The following is a 16,580-nucleotide window of genomic DNA, read 5'->3' on the forward strand; positions in this document are numbered from 1 at the left end:
AACAGAGGGTTGGAGTAAAAGGCCAATACTCAGACTGGCAATGGGTCACGAGCGGAGTTCCACAGGGGTTGGTACTGGGACCTCTACTGTTCAATATATTTATTAACGATCTGGAGATGGGGTTAAAATGTTAGGTTATCAAATTTGCTGATGACACCAAACTCTGCAGCAGGGTTAGAAACACGGAAGACTGTGAAGACCTGCAAAGGGACCTAATGAGACTGGAAGACTGGGCAAAAAAGTGGCAAATGAGTTTTAACGTACAGAAATGCAAGGTCATGCATGTAGGGAAAAAGAACCCGATGTTCAGCTACAAAATGGGGGGAACACTGCTAGGGGTGAGTAACCTTGAAAGGGACCTGGGGGTGATGGTCGACATCACTGAAACCATCGGCGCAGTGTGCGACAGCCTCAAAGAAAGCAAACAGAATGCTGGGTATCATCAAAAAGGGTATCACAACCAGGACGAAGGAAGTCATCATGCCGCTATATCGCGCAATGGTGCGCCCGCACCTGGAGTACTGTGTTTTACTGGGCGCCATACCACAAGAAGGACATGGCGGCACTCGAGGGAGTGCAGAGGAGGGCGACTAAACTGATAAAGGGTATGGAAAATTTTTCATACGCTGACAGGTTAAAAATGCTGGGGCTGTTCTCCCTGGAGAAGAGGAGACTTAGAGGGGACATGATAGAAACCTTCAAAATCCTAAAGGGCATAGAGAAAGTAAATAAGGACAGATTCTTCAAACTGTGGGGAGCCACAAGCACTAGGGGTCACTCGAAGAAATTGAAAGGGGACAGGTTTAGAACAAATGCTAGGAAGTTCTTTTTTACTCAGAGGGTGGTGGACACATGGAACGCGCTTCCAGAGGATGTGATAGGCCAGAACTCTGTACAAGGGTTCAAGGAGGGTTTGGATAGGTTCCTGGAGGATAAGGGGTTAGAGGGGTACATATAGAACTTGAGGTAGGTTGTAGAGGTGGTCAGAAACCACTTCACAGGTCGCGGACCTGATGGGCCGCAGCGGGAGCGGACCGCTGGGCGAGATGGACCTCTGGTCTGACCCAGTGGAGGCAACTTCTTATGTTCCTGTGTGGGTGGTAGGGGAAGCCTGGGCTTCCCCATTGCTTGCTGCGAATGAGCGGTGCCTATGCAAAGGGGAACCCTGCTTGCCGGCACCCAAAACCGATGAGGATTCCCCTTTGCAGCAGCCAGTGCACTTCGTGCACACACACCTGCCGCATCAACCACGTGCCTGGAGCACAATGAGCACTTTTTCAGCTTAAAAGTGCTCATTGTGAAAACCGCTACAGGGAAAAAGTTCCGGTTAGCAATAACATTCAATTAAGCTTAATTGAAGGCTTCGCTTCAGACCGGCACTGCCTCAGGACTTTTTTCCCCCAAACAACTTTAATTTACCTTGAACAGACCCCACTGGTTCTCAAAGCCAGTAATTGTTGGCAAGGCTTACAGCTGAGGCACCTCTAAAGTAAAAATTTGGGGAGGTGGGGGAAATGGGGAGAGGGGCAGACATTAGTAGCGGTATAGAAACTCTCAATAAACATAAAGAGCCAAGTTAGGATTAAAGCAGAATTGAAATCCATGTGGGAACAAGTCAGTAAAGTATTTGTGGGCAGAGCAAAACTGGACAAGCAAGACAGATTTATGGAGAAGCTTGACACACTGATGTACTAAAGTGGGATGCAATTCTGTCTATGTTTTCCTATGGGGTGTCCACTCTTTTACAAATCTTGGCAAACCTTTCCTTCCAAACTTTCATCAATATTACTCAAAAACATATTGAACAGAATTGGCCCCAGCACCAATCCATGAGACACTCCATTATTCACCTTTCTTTCCTCCAAGCAAATTCCATTAACTATCACCCTCTAATGTCTGTCAACCAGTTTCTAATCCAGTTCATCACTTTGGGTCAAGTTCTTCTGTCTTCTAATGACCAGAAGTAGCTTGCTCCATTCAAGTGGGGCCTGTAATGGAATAATCTCTTTTGTGTCCCATTCCAATTGCATCTGCTGAAAAGTGGGCACAGTCAGCGTACACGCATCCTCTGATCTAGGAGATCTTCATGGTACATACTAAGATGGTCAGTCAAATATTGAGATGATTCGAGATACAGATTTTGGTGCACCAACATCATTTAAAACTAATACATTCACCTACTGGTAACCATCGTAACTTCTTAAGAAAGGGAGTAACATGATCATGCCTAACCAATCCATATAACAACCATATTGCAGAATTTTGTATAACCTGGGAATGGATCAATGATAGTCCCACATATCCCACATTACAATATTCAAGCCAATTTAATATCACAGAATATTGTAGAATCTTCTGAAAGTCCACTTGTGTAATCATTGGGTGCAGCTTGCACAATAAGTGTAACTTAAAAAATGAGTGACAACAGATTATATTTACTGCTTGAAAGCAGTATCTAATATCACCCCCAGATTTTTTTTACCTTATGAGACAGTAATACATCAATGTTTCACAACTTTTGGGGCAGAAAATACCATCAAACTTAAGAAAATTTTCATTTGTACCCTCAGCACAAGGCGTAAACCTAGAATTACACAGACTATGTTAAGCCAATGTTCTTACTATAGTTTTAAGAGAAAAATTGGGAAGAGAAAAAAGTAAAAAAAAGGGAAGGCAGACAAAGGGGGCAGGGACTTTGCAAACAACATAACATTTCCCATCCTATGCAAAATAGGAGCTTGCAAACACCACTGTAATATCTCATTCTTCTTCATAATGCACCACACACACAACCCCTAAAGCAAATTATCTGAAGTGAACCTTATAATAGACACCTTCCTGGAGCAATCAACACCCTTCTACCTGAGTAACTCACATACACACACCCCCTTCCAACTCCACTAAACTCACACTCATACTATCTCTCCTATACCTCCCAGCCTTTGCTCATTCATCCTTCTCATCTCTTTCCCCTTATACTTTCTCTTTCTCCACCCCTCCTCTCAACTCATTTATTATTCCCTTTATCTCACTTCTCCTTTCCATTACTCTTTCATTTGTCTTTTTTCCTCTACTCAAAACTATTCCTTGGCTGAATTCAGCCACTTAAAAAAAATACTATGGACCCTTTCCTGACCAGCATGCTGAAGGACAAAGTCTTGTAACACATCCAACCCTGCTGCCATCCTGACTCCTTGACAGGTGGCACAGGAAAATGCTATCCTTGCTCTTGATCCCCTGCCCCTATCCCAAGGCAAAAAAGCAACAAAATCAAACCACTCCACACCCAGAATCTCATTTCCAAGCCACAAAACACACATAAGACCAGTGGAGCCTCAGTGGTACCACAAGGTGCACAGCATGGCATTAAAAGGGACAGAAGTACCAAACAGCCTCCCTGCTGCTGCTTCCAGTTCCACAGGCAAACAAATAAAGTGTAGCAAACATGTCTAGCAGGGTTTTTGGTATGTATATCCCCCAGGCAGTGGCATAGCGAGGGTGATAGGTGCCCGTCCCCCACATGCTCCTTCCCTGCCCACGTACCTCTGTAATATTCCTGACATGAGCAGCAACTCTCAACCTGCTGTTGCGCCAGTGTTGGCTCTTCCTCCGATGTCATTTCTTAGGTGCGGGTCTAGTAAGTGACATCAGAGGAAGAGCCGACACTGGCGCAACAGCAGGTCAGGAACATTACAGAGGTACGGGGAAGGGAAGCAGCACGCACACGCGGCAGTTGCGAGAGAGAGAGAAGAAAGGAGCAGGGGAGAGGAATACAGCGCGAGGCAAGTGTGTGCTGAGAGGAACATCGGGGCAGCAGCAAAAGTAGCTCCGCCAACCCCCACCTAGTCAGCCAGCGTCCGGGCTCCTCCATAAAAAGAGGCGAGCCAACGGGAGCAGCTGCAGGCCTGAGCAAGGCAGGAGAGGCGAGAGAGAGAGAGAAGAAAGGAGCAGGGGAGAGAAATACAGCGCGAGGCAAGCACGTGCTGTAGGAGCAGGAGAGAGGAACATCGGGGCAGCGGCGAGAGTAGCTCCGCCCACCCCCACCGAGTCAGCAGCCAGCATCCGGGCTCCTCCATAAAAGGAGGCGAACCAACGGCGCACAGCCATTTGGCGCGTGGCAAAGGCACTTGCCTTAGCGAGAGCGCCTTTGTGAAGGGCCAAGTCGTCAACACAGGGACACCCAGAAGGCAGCAAGGTAAGAACTAAGTTAACGCAAAGCTAACACAACCTAACAGGCTAAAAGACAGACCAACTAGCACACTGCCCAACACATAGCTAGCTAGCAACAGACAACACCCAGTAGAGACAAGTAGCCAGTCCCACCAGGCAGGCCCCAAAGACACAGCCAGGGGCCACATATACAGATAGCTTAGCAACAGAAAATAACCAGCCGAGAGCGTAGTTAGAAACATTAAGCACCCAGCAAAGACATACACAACCAGCAAACAGACAGAACCCAGCAGAAACAAAACCGGCCCACTGTACAGGCCTGACAGACACAGCTAGGCAAATCCAGTCAATAACACGCAAAGGCAGTCAAAAAGAAAAAAAAAAACAAACAAACAAAGCAAGCAGGTAGAAAACTAAACACAGCAGGCAGACTAACCTACAATCAGATAACCAGCTAGCAGGCAAACCAACTAACACAGACAACCACAGCTTAAGCCCTAGTGGAAGGACAAGAACAGGAATGGCAGGGAAAACTAGAAGCGCCAAGACTTCAATCAAAACCAGCGCCCCGGCAGCAGAAGAGATCCAGATGAAGACCACGGTTTCCATTCAGACTGAAGAGGACTCCGCCCGAGGGATGAAGGAGGTCTCAGATCAGACCGAAGCTGTGCCCCAGCTGAAGACTTCAGTCTTTGTGCAGACAGAAGAGGACTTCCAACAACTTCACAATGAAGACATCCTGCAAGAACTGACAAGTCTGAGGGAAGAAATGCGGCGGCTAAGGAGTATCCGGGAGGACGAGGCATTCATCGACGAAGTCCTTCAGGAACTGTCTCAAGTCTCCGAGCAAGTGCACAAAGACAAGTCCATCCTAGAGTCACCAGAACAGACCAGACATGAAGCATTCGAAGAGACGACTGGGGTACAAGAAGAGACTCCAGATGATGATACCTGTCAACTAGTCACCTCAGCAAGCAAACACAGAAGGCTGTCTTCCTCTTGGTTCTCTACAAGCAAGCACAGCAACATCACATCGACACTGCAGATCACCTTGAGCAACAGATTCCAGCCTCTACAGGAAAGAGCCACCAACAGTACTGAGGAGGACATTCAGTAAGACATCCGGGATACCCGGCAGACGATCCAAACTCAAGAAGCAACAAATCAGCACCCCCACCCCCCAAGAGCGAAGAGTGGTTGTCATTGGGGACCGAAGTTATAATGCCGTTATACAGATCCATGGTGAGACCGCACCTGGAGCACTGCGTCCAGTTTTGGAGGCCACACTACCAAAAGGATGTGAAGAGAATTGAGTCTGTTCAGAGAATGGCCACAAGGATGGTCTCAGGACTCAAAAATCTTCCATATGAAGATCATCTGAGCAGGCTGCGTTTATACTCGCTCGAGGAGCGCAGAGAAAGAGGGGACATGATAGAAACCTTCAAATACATAATGGGCCGCATCGAGGAGGAGAAGAAGAAAATCTTTACTCTTACGGGTCCCACGGTGACAAGAGGACATCCGCTAAAACTTAGGGGAGGAAGATTTCATGGGGACACCAGGAAATACTTCTTTACCGAGAGGGTGATTGATAGATGGAATGTCTTCCACGATAGGTAGTCGAGGCCAGTAGCACGCTAGACTTCAAGAGACGATGGTACAAGCTACAGAGGTATAATAGAGAATAGTTTCTCGAGGGTGGGAGGGATCTTGATTGGGCAGACTTGTTGGGCCGCCTGCCCTTTTCTGCCGTCATATTCTATGTTTCTAGTGGGTGGAGGAGGAGTAGAGAGGATGACAGGTGTCTGCGCCCTCACCAAGATGATGCCTGGGGTGGATCGGGCCCCCCCCTCCACACACACACCTTCTACACCACTTCCCCCAGGGTATGCATACCATGGGTTGAGAAACACGGTTACATATGTATAAGTTTGTAACTCTAATTACCTGCTTTTCAAGTTCAGGCTGAGCTAGGAGCTCTGGGATAAAATCTAGGCAGATGTGCATGGATGGAATGCCTGCAACCGTAAGTGCCAGAAGTTCACATGGATAACCCTGTTGACAATAATAATACGTTTAATTTTTTAAAAATAGAAAGGATTACGCGATACAAAGTCCAATAATTACAAAAGATGTGCCATTTGGCCTTTATCTGCCGTCATATTTCTATATAAAATACCATTTCTGATAGAAGCAACTTCCTTGCATCTTCCTCGGTAAAGAGTAAAACAAAGAAGTCTTTTAGCTATAGTTTTGTCCTCCTTGAGTGCCCTTTTATCCCTTGGTCAGCCAATGGTCCAAATAACAGCCTCAAAATTCTTGCTTTGAATGTACTTGCAAAATCCTCTTCTTATGATTTTTTTGTCTCTATGGCAAGCTTTTTTTAGGTTCTCTTTTTTCTTCTTATCAATGCTTTGCATCTAGTTTGCTAGAACTTATGCCGTTTCCCATATTCTTCATTTGAATTCTCTTTCATTTTTTGAAAGATGTTCTTCTGGTTTAGTAGCTTTCACCTCTCCATTTAACACATGAAATACATTTCATCTGGACTTCCAAGATGTTATTTTCTAACAATCTCACTGCTTGATATAAATATCCTACTTTCCTCATTCTATCATAATCTCCCCTTTTGAAAGTTAATTGCTAGTGCAGTAGATTTCTTTAGAGCACTTCAGTTAAGCCAAACATAGCACATTATGATCGTTAAGGCCAACTGATCCCAGCACCATTACCTCTCACATCAAATACTGCATTTCATTAAAGACTAAGTCTAAGATTGTTTAGGAGCAGACAAGAGGAGAACTAGGTAGTTACTTATGTTATCTAGGACCTTTACATCCCTAGCATGTTTTAAATGTATTCATTGTGTTGCTAAATTTGTTAGCATACCAACATTTTGTTACATTATCTGTCCATTTTGGACAAGCAGACAGAATACCTCCAATATTATCCTTGTCCCCTTCACACATAATTTCTACCATAAAAATTACACAGTATTTTGTTTATTGCAAAACTTTTATTCTATTCAGCTCAATGCAATCTATCATATAGAACACAGTTCTTCAACCGCCGGTCCGCAGACCGGTGCTGGTCCGCAAAAAAATGTTGCCGGTCCGCGAAGGATTCGGGTCCCCAGCCACAGCAAAAAGTGCCGGCGTCAGCTGACGTGCAACTTCCTGTTGCCGTCGCTATGCCGACACTCCTGCCTTCCACTTCCTACTCCTGCCGCGTATGTCTCTGCACCCCCAGACAAGCAGGGGCAGCTTTGTGTGCTTTTAACTTCGGCACACAGCTGCCCCTAGGCAGTATATTAGCGCGGTTTCATGAGGCAGCCTCGGGGCCTTTGATAGGCCGGCCCATATCGCATCATCAAAGCGGGCCGGCCTACCAAAGGCCCCGAGGCTGCCTCATGAAACCGCGCTAAAATACTGCCTAGGGGCAGCTGTGTGCCGAAGTTAAAAGCACACAGAGCTGCCGCTAGCCTACATAGAGGAAACATTTGCTGGAGAGGGAAGGAGAGAAGGAAGTAGGGGTGCTCCTGGACAGGGGAGAAGGGAAAGGGAAGGGACGAGAGTTACTGTTGGATAAGAGGAGGAGGAAAGGGAGAAGGGGTGCTCCTGGACAAGGGAGGGGAAAGGGCTACTGCTGACAGGGGAGAAGGGAAAGGGAAGGGACAAGAGTTACTGTTGGATAAGAGGACGAGGAAAGGGAGAAGGGGTGCTCCTGGACAAGGGAGGGGAAAGGGCTACTGCTGACAGGGGAGAAGGGAAAGGGAAGGGACGAGAGTTACTGTTGGATAAGAGGAGGAGGAAAGGGAGAAGGGGTGCTCATGGACAAGGGAGGGGAAAGGGCTACTGCTGACAGGGGAGAAGGGAAAGGGAAGGGACGAGAGTTACTGTTGGATAAGAGGAGGAGGAAAGGGAGGGGAAAGGGCTACTTCTGACAGGGGAGAAGGGAAAGGGAAGGGACGAGAGTTACTGTTGGATAAGGGGAGGAAGAAAGGGAGAAGGTACTGTTGGACAGGGGAGGAGGAACATTGGAAGGAAACAGCTGGCAGGGAGATTAGAGGAGGGGAAGGAGTCAGGATGGAATGGAGAGATCAGATGAGGGAAAGGGGAGAGACAGAGGAATGACAAAGTAGAAAGAGATTGATGCTGGGAAGGGGGATCAGATGAAAAATAAGGAAAGAGGGACAAAGATGCTAGATCTGGTGTAGGAGAGAGGGGCATAGAAAGAACGCAGATACCATATGGAAGGGGGAGGGGTAGAGGGCAGACAGTGGATGGAAGAGGCAGATGCTGGATTGAAGAGACAGAGGGCAGACGCTGGATGGAAGAGAGTGAAAAGAAGATGAAAGCAGAAACCAGAGACGACAAAAGGTAGAAAAAAATAATTTTATTTCTATCTTGTGATTAGAATATATCAGATTTAAAATATGTATCCTGCTAGAGCTGATTTTAGACATAACTGGGGAGTGCAAAGCCCAGGCAGTGCGTCTTTAGCTTCCAGCTGGCTTAGGGCCCTCTCTGACCAGGAGGCAGTTGCCCTAGTTCCACTCCCCTAACACCATTCCTGCCATGTTTGACTGTGGTATTCTGTTAGCATGATATTTGTGTAGCATTCTGTAATAATTTGGCTTATTCAGTTTTCTTGATAGTAGAGGGGATATATGTGAAGGGGAGGGGAGACGGGGGTTTTGTTGATCCTTGCCCTGTATTATTTATATTTATAAAATGACAATTGTACAGAATATTGTTTCTTTTTATACTTTAATAAAATATGTTCAATATAAAATCATAACTATTTGAGGCTTGTGTGGATGGGATCAGATGGTTAATGGGACCGAGCTCGCGGGGATGGGGCGGCAATGGGGTTTTTAAAAAATTTCAGTCTTATTAGTTTGCCGGTCCATAGGTGTAAAAAGGTTGAAGAACACTGATATAGAACAATCTGTCCAGCAATTTGATCTATCCCATCAATGCAATATAAATTTGTAAGAAAATCAAAAGCAATATATAATGTGTAACAACCCCTATGATAAGGAAACAGCAGTATAACTTAAAAAACAAACAAACATGGAGAAAAAAAGAGAGAGAGTTCAGAAAAGCACATATCCACACTTTTCAGCACATCAGTCATGCACACGAGGCTAATCTCAGTTACTGGTCTCCCAAAAAATCCACAAATGAATAAGTCCAAAGGGCAAGTTCAATCATCATGCATAATATTTCTCTTAAACACAGGGGTACTTCAGGACAAGAAACAAAAATCTGATAAATAATAATTTAGTGTGGTTCAAATAACAAAAGAATCATCATTCATTCACCAAGCCTCTCAGACCCGACAGTGGCCCTGTTTCACATGTAGCTGTCTCAAGGATGCTGCATGATGATTAATCTTGAACTTTGGAGTTCTACATTTTGTGGAGCTTTTTGAAGACCAGTGACTGAGATTAACCCCATGTGCATGACATTGTTGTACTGAAAAATGTGGGTATGCGCTTTTCTGAGGTCTCTCTTTTCTCTACATTTTTTTAAAGTTATGAGTATACCGCTGCTTTTTCATTTTCTTACTGACTTATATATAGTTTAATTCTTCTAATTTTCTAATATAAATTTGTGCCATGTTATCTGTGACCAATTGGTTGTCCTCTTTCCACCAGGTCTTGGAGATGCTTTCCCATGTGCAGAACAGCTACAGCTGTATCTCCTCCAATGCTGCCTCTGCATCTTCAGAGCTGAAAAGACCAGTGGAAAAATTCAAGTGCCTGACCTCACAAGTTACCAGCAGTGCTTAAAACTCATTTGGCCAAATAGTGGTAACTCCCAATCCAGCAGCTTACACTGCTGAAACCTGGAATATCCTCTTTCAGCTGCTGCAAGTTCTCCTCCTTCAGCTTTATTAATATTTTTTAATAAACTTTTTTCAGGGAAGAGAAAGGCACATGGGGAGAAAGACTCAGTGAGACCTGGAAAAGTGGGTTGGGGAAGATCAGAATCAAACCCTAGCACTTCAGATCTTCTCCTAAACTGGCCCTGTTTATTATCCCTGCTCAACTAGGTCTCCAGAGGAAGATGACCCAGAAGCACATCCACCAAAGGCTGAATCTTGGGAGTTCTACCACCATCTGCTGAAGACAGAGAGCATTAGTAAGTGCTTTATCTGTACCATTTTATATTGCTGTGACATCACTGGAAAGCTAAAAAGTCCTCTTTCTCTATCTGTTAGCAGAGTGGCACAAACCAACACATCTGGATTGTTATAGCAGTGTTTAAAACTTTCTATGGACATGTACCTGAGAAGTTCCCTAATCTAATTAAGTTATTAGGTAGACAGGTAGGAAATCACAATCATGAAGGTTGTGCAATTAAATTTGGAATGCTTTACCTTTAGCTGTACATCAAAATCCATCTGATGAAGTATTCCGAAACAGACTTAACACATGGTTCTATGATTAATCTAATTTCCTAAAGTTATCTAAATAGAATGGTTCCTTGTGACCCTGGGCAAGTCACTTAAACCTCCATTGCCCCAGCTACAAAATAAGTACCTGTATACTGTATATATAAACCGCTTTCAATGTGTAACCACAAACAAGCAGTATGCAAATCCCATTCCCTTTCTAGTATATAGTGCCAATTCTTATATAACCCTCTCTGAACGTGAATGTAGGGATATAGCAGGAGTACACAGTTTTTTATGATGCTTCCAGAGTAATCTTTCGTGAAAATTTGAACAAATAAGGAAGCATTACCCTATGTTTTATTACATATTATAGTCAAAATGCAAACTGAAATAGGAACAAAACAGACCTGGAAGTGAACCAGCTTGGCAATGTTAGGATCAGCAATGAACATCTGATGTAGTAGGCAGCAAATGAGACACTGCACCTCCCGGAGGTCACACAGCAGGCTCTCCTCTCCATCTTCCAATCCCCTACTTGGAGGAACTGTAAGGCTTAGAAAATTCTTCAAGGAGCTCTCAGAAATGACATTTTGAGATTTCTCCTTCTCTGTTGGTAAGCATATCTCTAGTAGAATCTGAATAGCAGCACTGTCCTAAAAGGAATCAAGCCATAGTTAGTTCTCTATTTAGCAAACAAACCCCAGCATTTCCATATACTTTTCATATTTGTTTTTCTCATTTATTTTGACCAAATTACTCAGTTGGTAAAAAAGTTGTTTACTATTATTATTATTATTATTATTCTTTATTCTTATATACCGCCATACCCAGTGAGTTCTAGGCGGTTTACATCAGTTAGCAAATGATCTGCATTGAATAGCAGATTTACAACAAACTTAGAGGTAGGTTTACAAAATTAGAAGCAGATTTACAGCATTGAATAGCAGATTTACAACAAAATTAGAAGTAGGTTTACAAGATTAGAAGCAGATTTACAGCATAATTAGAAGAATTTTTGACAGAAAATTGCAGGCTGAATTACGATAAATTACAGTGATTTGCCGCAGTCAGCCGTGAAGTTACAGCGATTCTTAACTGTCTGCAAAGAGGGCAGGTTTACATCAATATTACAGAAATTGCAGGTTTGACCGAGCTAGGTAGGGGAGGTAGAGAGTGGGGGAGGGAGGGACTGGTGAAGGAGGAAGGGGGCAGCGGTGGGGTAAGTGTCATGTGAGGTGAATGGGTTATTAAGGGTCGTGTTTGCTGAAAAGGTACGTTTTTAGTAGTTTTCTGAATGATAGGTAAGTGGGGGCCTCGAGTATCATCTGAGCTAGCCATATATAGTCTGTTTTACATGTATTGTTTGCTATTCAAAAGTAAGTAAAATTAACAGCACATACAGACAACAAAAAAGCATGCATGGAGGTAATAGAACAAGAACAACAAAAAACACAACCAACTGTATCAGAATGAATAAAGAGCTTTTATTTTTTTTAAATCCAATAATTGAATTGCAACTGCCCTCAACTTTAGGCAATATGAAATGGCATATTAGAACTCAACAAGGTCTGTATTTCGGCAATTCTTGCCTTCATCAGGAATCCTCCGCTAATGTACAAAAAAAAAAAAAAAAAGGGAAAGTTGGTTTATATTGGATACCGTGTTTCCCCAAAAATAAGCCCTAACATGATTTGCGGGATAGGTCTTAATATAAGCCTTACCTCCAAAAATAAGCCCTAGTCGCCAGCAGCAGCGCTACCCCCTGCCCGCCCCCGAACCCCCGTTGACCCTCCATCCTCCTTTCCCATCCGAACCCCGCTGACTGCGAGCCATACATACTGAGCAGCATCGGGCCGGCGTCACTCTAAACAGGCTTTGCGGCCTTCTCTCGTCGGGCGTCTTCCATGTGCCGCATTACTGATGACATCAGTGAAGTAGCAGAAGGAATTCCCCGACAGAGGAGGCCGTGAAACCTGTTTAGCATGATGCTGGCACAACGCTGCTCTGGAGGGAGGTATGGCTCGCGGTTGGCGGGGTTCAGATGGGAGGGAAGAATGGAGGGTCAGCGGGGGTTTGCCTGCGCGGCTTGGGGGGGGTGTGCTCAAGAGTTCTGCTGCACAAGGGATGGGTGGGAGGGAAGGATGGAAGCTGGGCAAGGGCTCTGCTGCACAGGGGGATGGGAGGGAGGGATAGAAAGATGCTGCAATGGGAAGGCACAAGGGGATGGATGAGAGGGGAGGAAAGATGCTGCACATGTGGGGGAGAGAAAGGAAAGAGGAAGAATTGGGGTGAAGGAGAGGAAGGGAGAGTTGATCATGTACATGAAAAAAATTTTAAAAAAAAAACCTTACCATGAAAATAAGACCTACTGCATTTTTTGGTCCAAAATTAATATAGAAGACACTGTCTTATTTTCAGGGAAACACGGTATATGATATATATATACAAGAAATGGAAGAAATAAAACAGCTTTTTATTCATGCAGATATAGTTGGGTTTTATTTTGTTCCACTGTTGCCTCCAGACTTTGTAGTGTGGAATTTCCTTTCCTCCTTTTTTTCTGTTTTGACGTTAAAAAAAAAATAAATAAATAAAATATATATATATATATATATATATATATATATACATACACACACACACACACACATCTTCACTATTCTACCTTCAAAGGTAGATAAGTCTGTAGCAGGTGTTTTGTGAACTGCAGGATATAAAGATCTCAAAACATTAGGGGAAGCTACTCCAGTATAGTGATCAGGGTCAGCATTAGGGAGGGGCGGGGAACAGGGTAGCTGCCCTAGGCCCCACTGCTTCAGGGGGCCTCACGGTCCAGATAACACCAGTACTAACACACACGTGTCAAAGGAAAGGGGGGGTGGAGCCAACAGGGCCTTCCCGAGTGTGTGGACTCAAAGGATTTTCATCACTGAAGTTAGCGCCGGGGTTAGGCCTTGTATGGATGCTTGGTCAGGCAGCGGTAGGAGGAAGATTAGAGGAGGAGTAACGCTGGACTTGCCTGTGCATAGAAGGATAGAGGGGGCGATGTTGGACTGAGGGAGGTGGGGAAATGGAGAGATAGTAAGGCTGGATGGATGGGTGGGAGGGGAGAGAAGAGAAATGCTGGACATTGATGGAGTAGGGGAAAGGGGAATGAGGGGAAAGAGGAATGAAGAGGAAGGGAAGAAAAGAGGAGGAAATGCACATGGATGGAGCGGAACTGAAGAGAAAGGGAAGATATGCACAAGGATGAAAAGGAAGGGAAGGAGATGCATGTGGATAAAGTGGAATGGATGGAAATAGAGGGAGGAGATGCACATGGATGGAGGGGAAGGTAAGAGAGGGGAAAAGATGTATGTGGATGGAGAAAACAGGCAAAAGTTGAATATCCAGATCTGCTGAATCGACTGTAAATCTCCTCCAGGATCCAGTCAAGTCGGCAGAGGACCCAGCTTTTACTTATGCATTGCTCTGGATTCTCTGGTGTCCCTGACATAGGGTTCCAAATTGCCCTGCTTTGCCCCAGATTCACTGCTGCCACCTTTATGATTTTTTTTTTTAAATTAAAGTTGGATCTGTGAATCGATGTATCCAACTTTATTGCTGAAAAGTCAGATCCAGAGAAGACCCTTGGATCCAACTTTAATGTAAAAAAAGAAATATCCTGAAGCTCTTGGGCAAGATAAGCCATATCACTCATGTTGCAAGGACTGTATCTTGCTTTTCCTCAAGCAACCTTTCAATCTGGCTGTAAAATGGAGAAATTAGGTTCTTATTTGCTAATTTACTTTCTTTTAGCCTCTCCAGACTGGCATAGGCATCTTACAAGCGGGTTATATCTCATCATGACCAGAAGGTGGAGACAGACAAAACTTTGGAATGGTACTTAATAGGTTACTCCCCCTAATTACCTTAGTCTGCCGAATAGCCAAGCAGAACTAAGAACTGTAAACAGAAAAACAAGACTCCGAACAGGAGTAACAACTAATCATTGAGATTCTGGAATCTTGCTATTCTTTGAGATGCTGGAATGTTGCTACTCTTTGGGTTTTGGCCAGGTACTAGTGATCTGGATTGGCCACCGTGAGCATGGGCTACTGGGCTTGATGGACCATTGGTCTGACCCAGTAAGGCTATTCTTATGTTCTTAAAACTAAATGCTGTTGAAAAATGCAAAGGAGAGATCCCAGCAAGAAAATGTCCCCACAGCTCGCTAGCTACGCAGCTAAGCCTCAGCCGCTGTTCTTCAATTCTCCCTGGCCCTAGAAAAGTACTAGAAACCACAGAAAAAAACCCAAATCTGCACGCGCATTATCCAGAAGAACAACACGACAATTGACAGGGTGGGGTCCTATACCGGTCTGGAGAGGCTAAAAGAAAATAAATTAGCAGGTAAGAACCTAATTTCCCCTTCTTTAGCAACTCTCCAGACTGCCATAGGCATCTTACAAGCAGGACATACTAAAGCAGTCCCCATCATGGGTGGGACCCCCGAAGGGCCGACACCAGAACATGCTCACTGAACACCGCATCCCGACGCGCCTGAACATCAACACGGTAGTGTCTGACAAATGAATGCAAGGAAGACCAAACAGCAGCCTTACAAATATCCACTGGAGGCACTAGTGAAGACTCAGCCCAAGAAGCCGCCTAGTGGAATAAGCCTTGAGAAAATCCGGAATAGGCTTCTGAAGGTATGCAGAAGCAAGAGTCTCCTTGATCATGCACGCAATGGTAGCCTTGGAAGCACCATCCCCCGTACGAGGACCCGCTAAAAGAACAAAGACGATCTGACTTTCTGAATTCCTGGGTCCTTTGGACATAAGAGCGAAGAACTAGAAAAACATCCAACTTGCACAACTGATTCTGCTCTGCAGATCCGTCCCAAGAACCCAACACCGAGAGGACCATTGAATGATTGACATAAAAAGGAGAAACTACCTTAGGCAGAAAAGAAGGAACAGTCCACAAAATAACCCGCTCCCTAGAAAACTCCAGGAATGGAGACTTACAAGAGAAAGCCTGCAACTCAGAAACACGTCTAGCAGAAGTAATTGCTACCAAAAAGACCGCTTTAAGAGTAAGGTCATTCAATGTGCAGGCCCCCAAAGGCTCGAAGGGTGGGCACACCAGAACAGACAAGACCAGATTAAGATCCCAGGAAGGAATAGATGGTCTAACATAGGGATCTCAAAGTCCCTCCTTGAGGGCCGCAATCCAGTCAGGTTTTCAGGATTTCCCCAATGAATATGCATTGAAAGCAGTGCATGCACACAGATCTCATGCATATTCATTGGGGAAATCCTGAAAACCCGACTGGATTGCGGCCCTCAAGGAGGGACTTTGAGACCCCTGGTCTAAAGGGAGGCTTGAGCAACTTGGCCGCCCGCAAAAAGCAAACATCAGGAATGGCAGTCAGATGCAAACACCATAACAATCCCCGAAAGGCTGACAAAGCCTCAAGCTGAACCTAAAGAGAAGACCAAGCCAGGCCCCTGTCCAGGCCATCCTGCAAGAACTCTAAGATGTTAGGCAGGGAAGCGCAAAAAGAGACCACTCTACTTGCAGCACACCACTCCTCAAATGTATGCCAAACCCGAATATAAGCTTGAGAAGTGGAAAGTCTCCGGGACCACAATAGGGTAGAGATGACTATCTGAATACTCCTTCTTACCTAGGCATTCCCTTTGAGCCAAGCCATAAGACAAAAGGGACCCGGATCAAACATGGGACTAGAACCCCAGAAGGTCGGGCGAGAGAGGCAGAGGCAGAGGATCCGCTACCAAATGCCTCACCAGGTCCACATACCATGGATGTCTGGGCCAATCCCGGGCCACCAGAATCACAAGACCTGGATGACGCACAATGCGAAGAAGAGCTCTGCTCACTAATGGTAACGGAGGGAACACGTACACCAGACCTTGCGTTGGACCAGAGCATCCAAACCCTCGGCCTGACAGAAGAAGCGGGGTGTTTTGGCGTTGACACTTGTGGCCATCAGGTCC

At 45.0% G+C, this 16,580-nt stretch overlaps 1 protein-coding gene across 5 annotated transcripts in view; it reads right to left on the reverse strand.

Moving 5' to 3' along the window:
* INTS2 (integrator complex subunit 2) overlaps positions 1 to 16,580 on the reverse strand; it is a 136,130-nt gene that overhangs the window by 20,124 nt on the left and 99,426 nt on the right. For 4 of the 5 annotated variants that reach the window (XM_033922796.1, XM_033922793.1, XM_033922795.1 and 1 more), the window contains exons 21-22: positions 10,983 to 11,228; positions 6,118 to 6,225 (exon numbers count right to left, since the gene is read on the reverse strand). In XM_033922796.1, the coding sequence (XP_033778687.1) occupies positions 6,118 to 6,225; positions 10,983 to 11,228 (354 nt within the window). The remainder of the gene's footprint in view (positions 1 to 6,117; positions 6,226 to 10,982; positions 11,229 to 16,580) is intronic. The other variant, XM_033922797.1, reaches the window with a different exon arrangement.

Source organism: Geotrypetes seraphini, chromosome 15 (genome assembly GCF_902459505.1).
Source record: "Geotrypetes seraphini chromosome 15, aGeoSer1.1, whole genome shotgun sequence".
Classification (NCBI taxonomy): domain Eukaryota; kingdom Metazoa; phylum Chordata; class Amphibia; order Gymnophiona; family Dermophiidae; genus Geotrypetes; species Geotrypetes seraphini.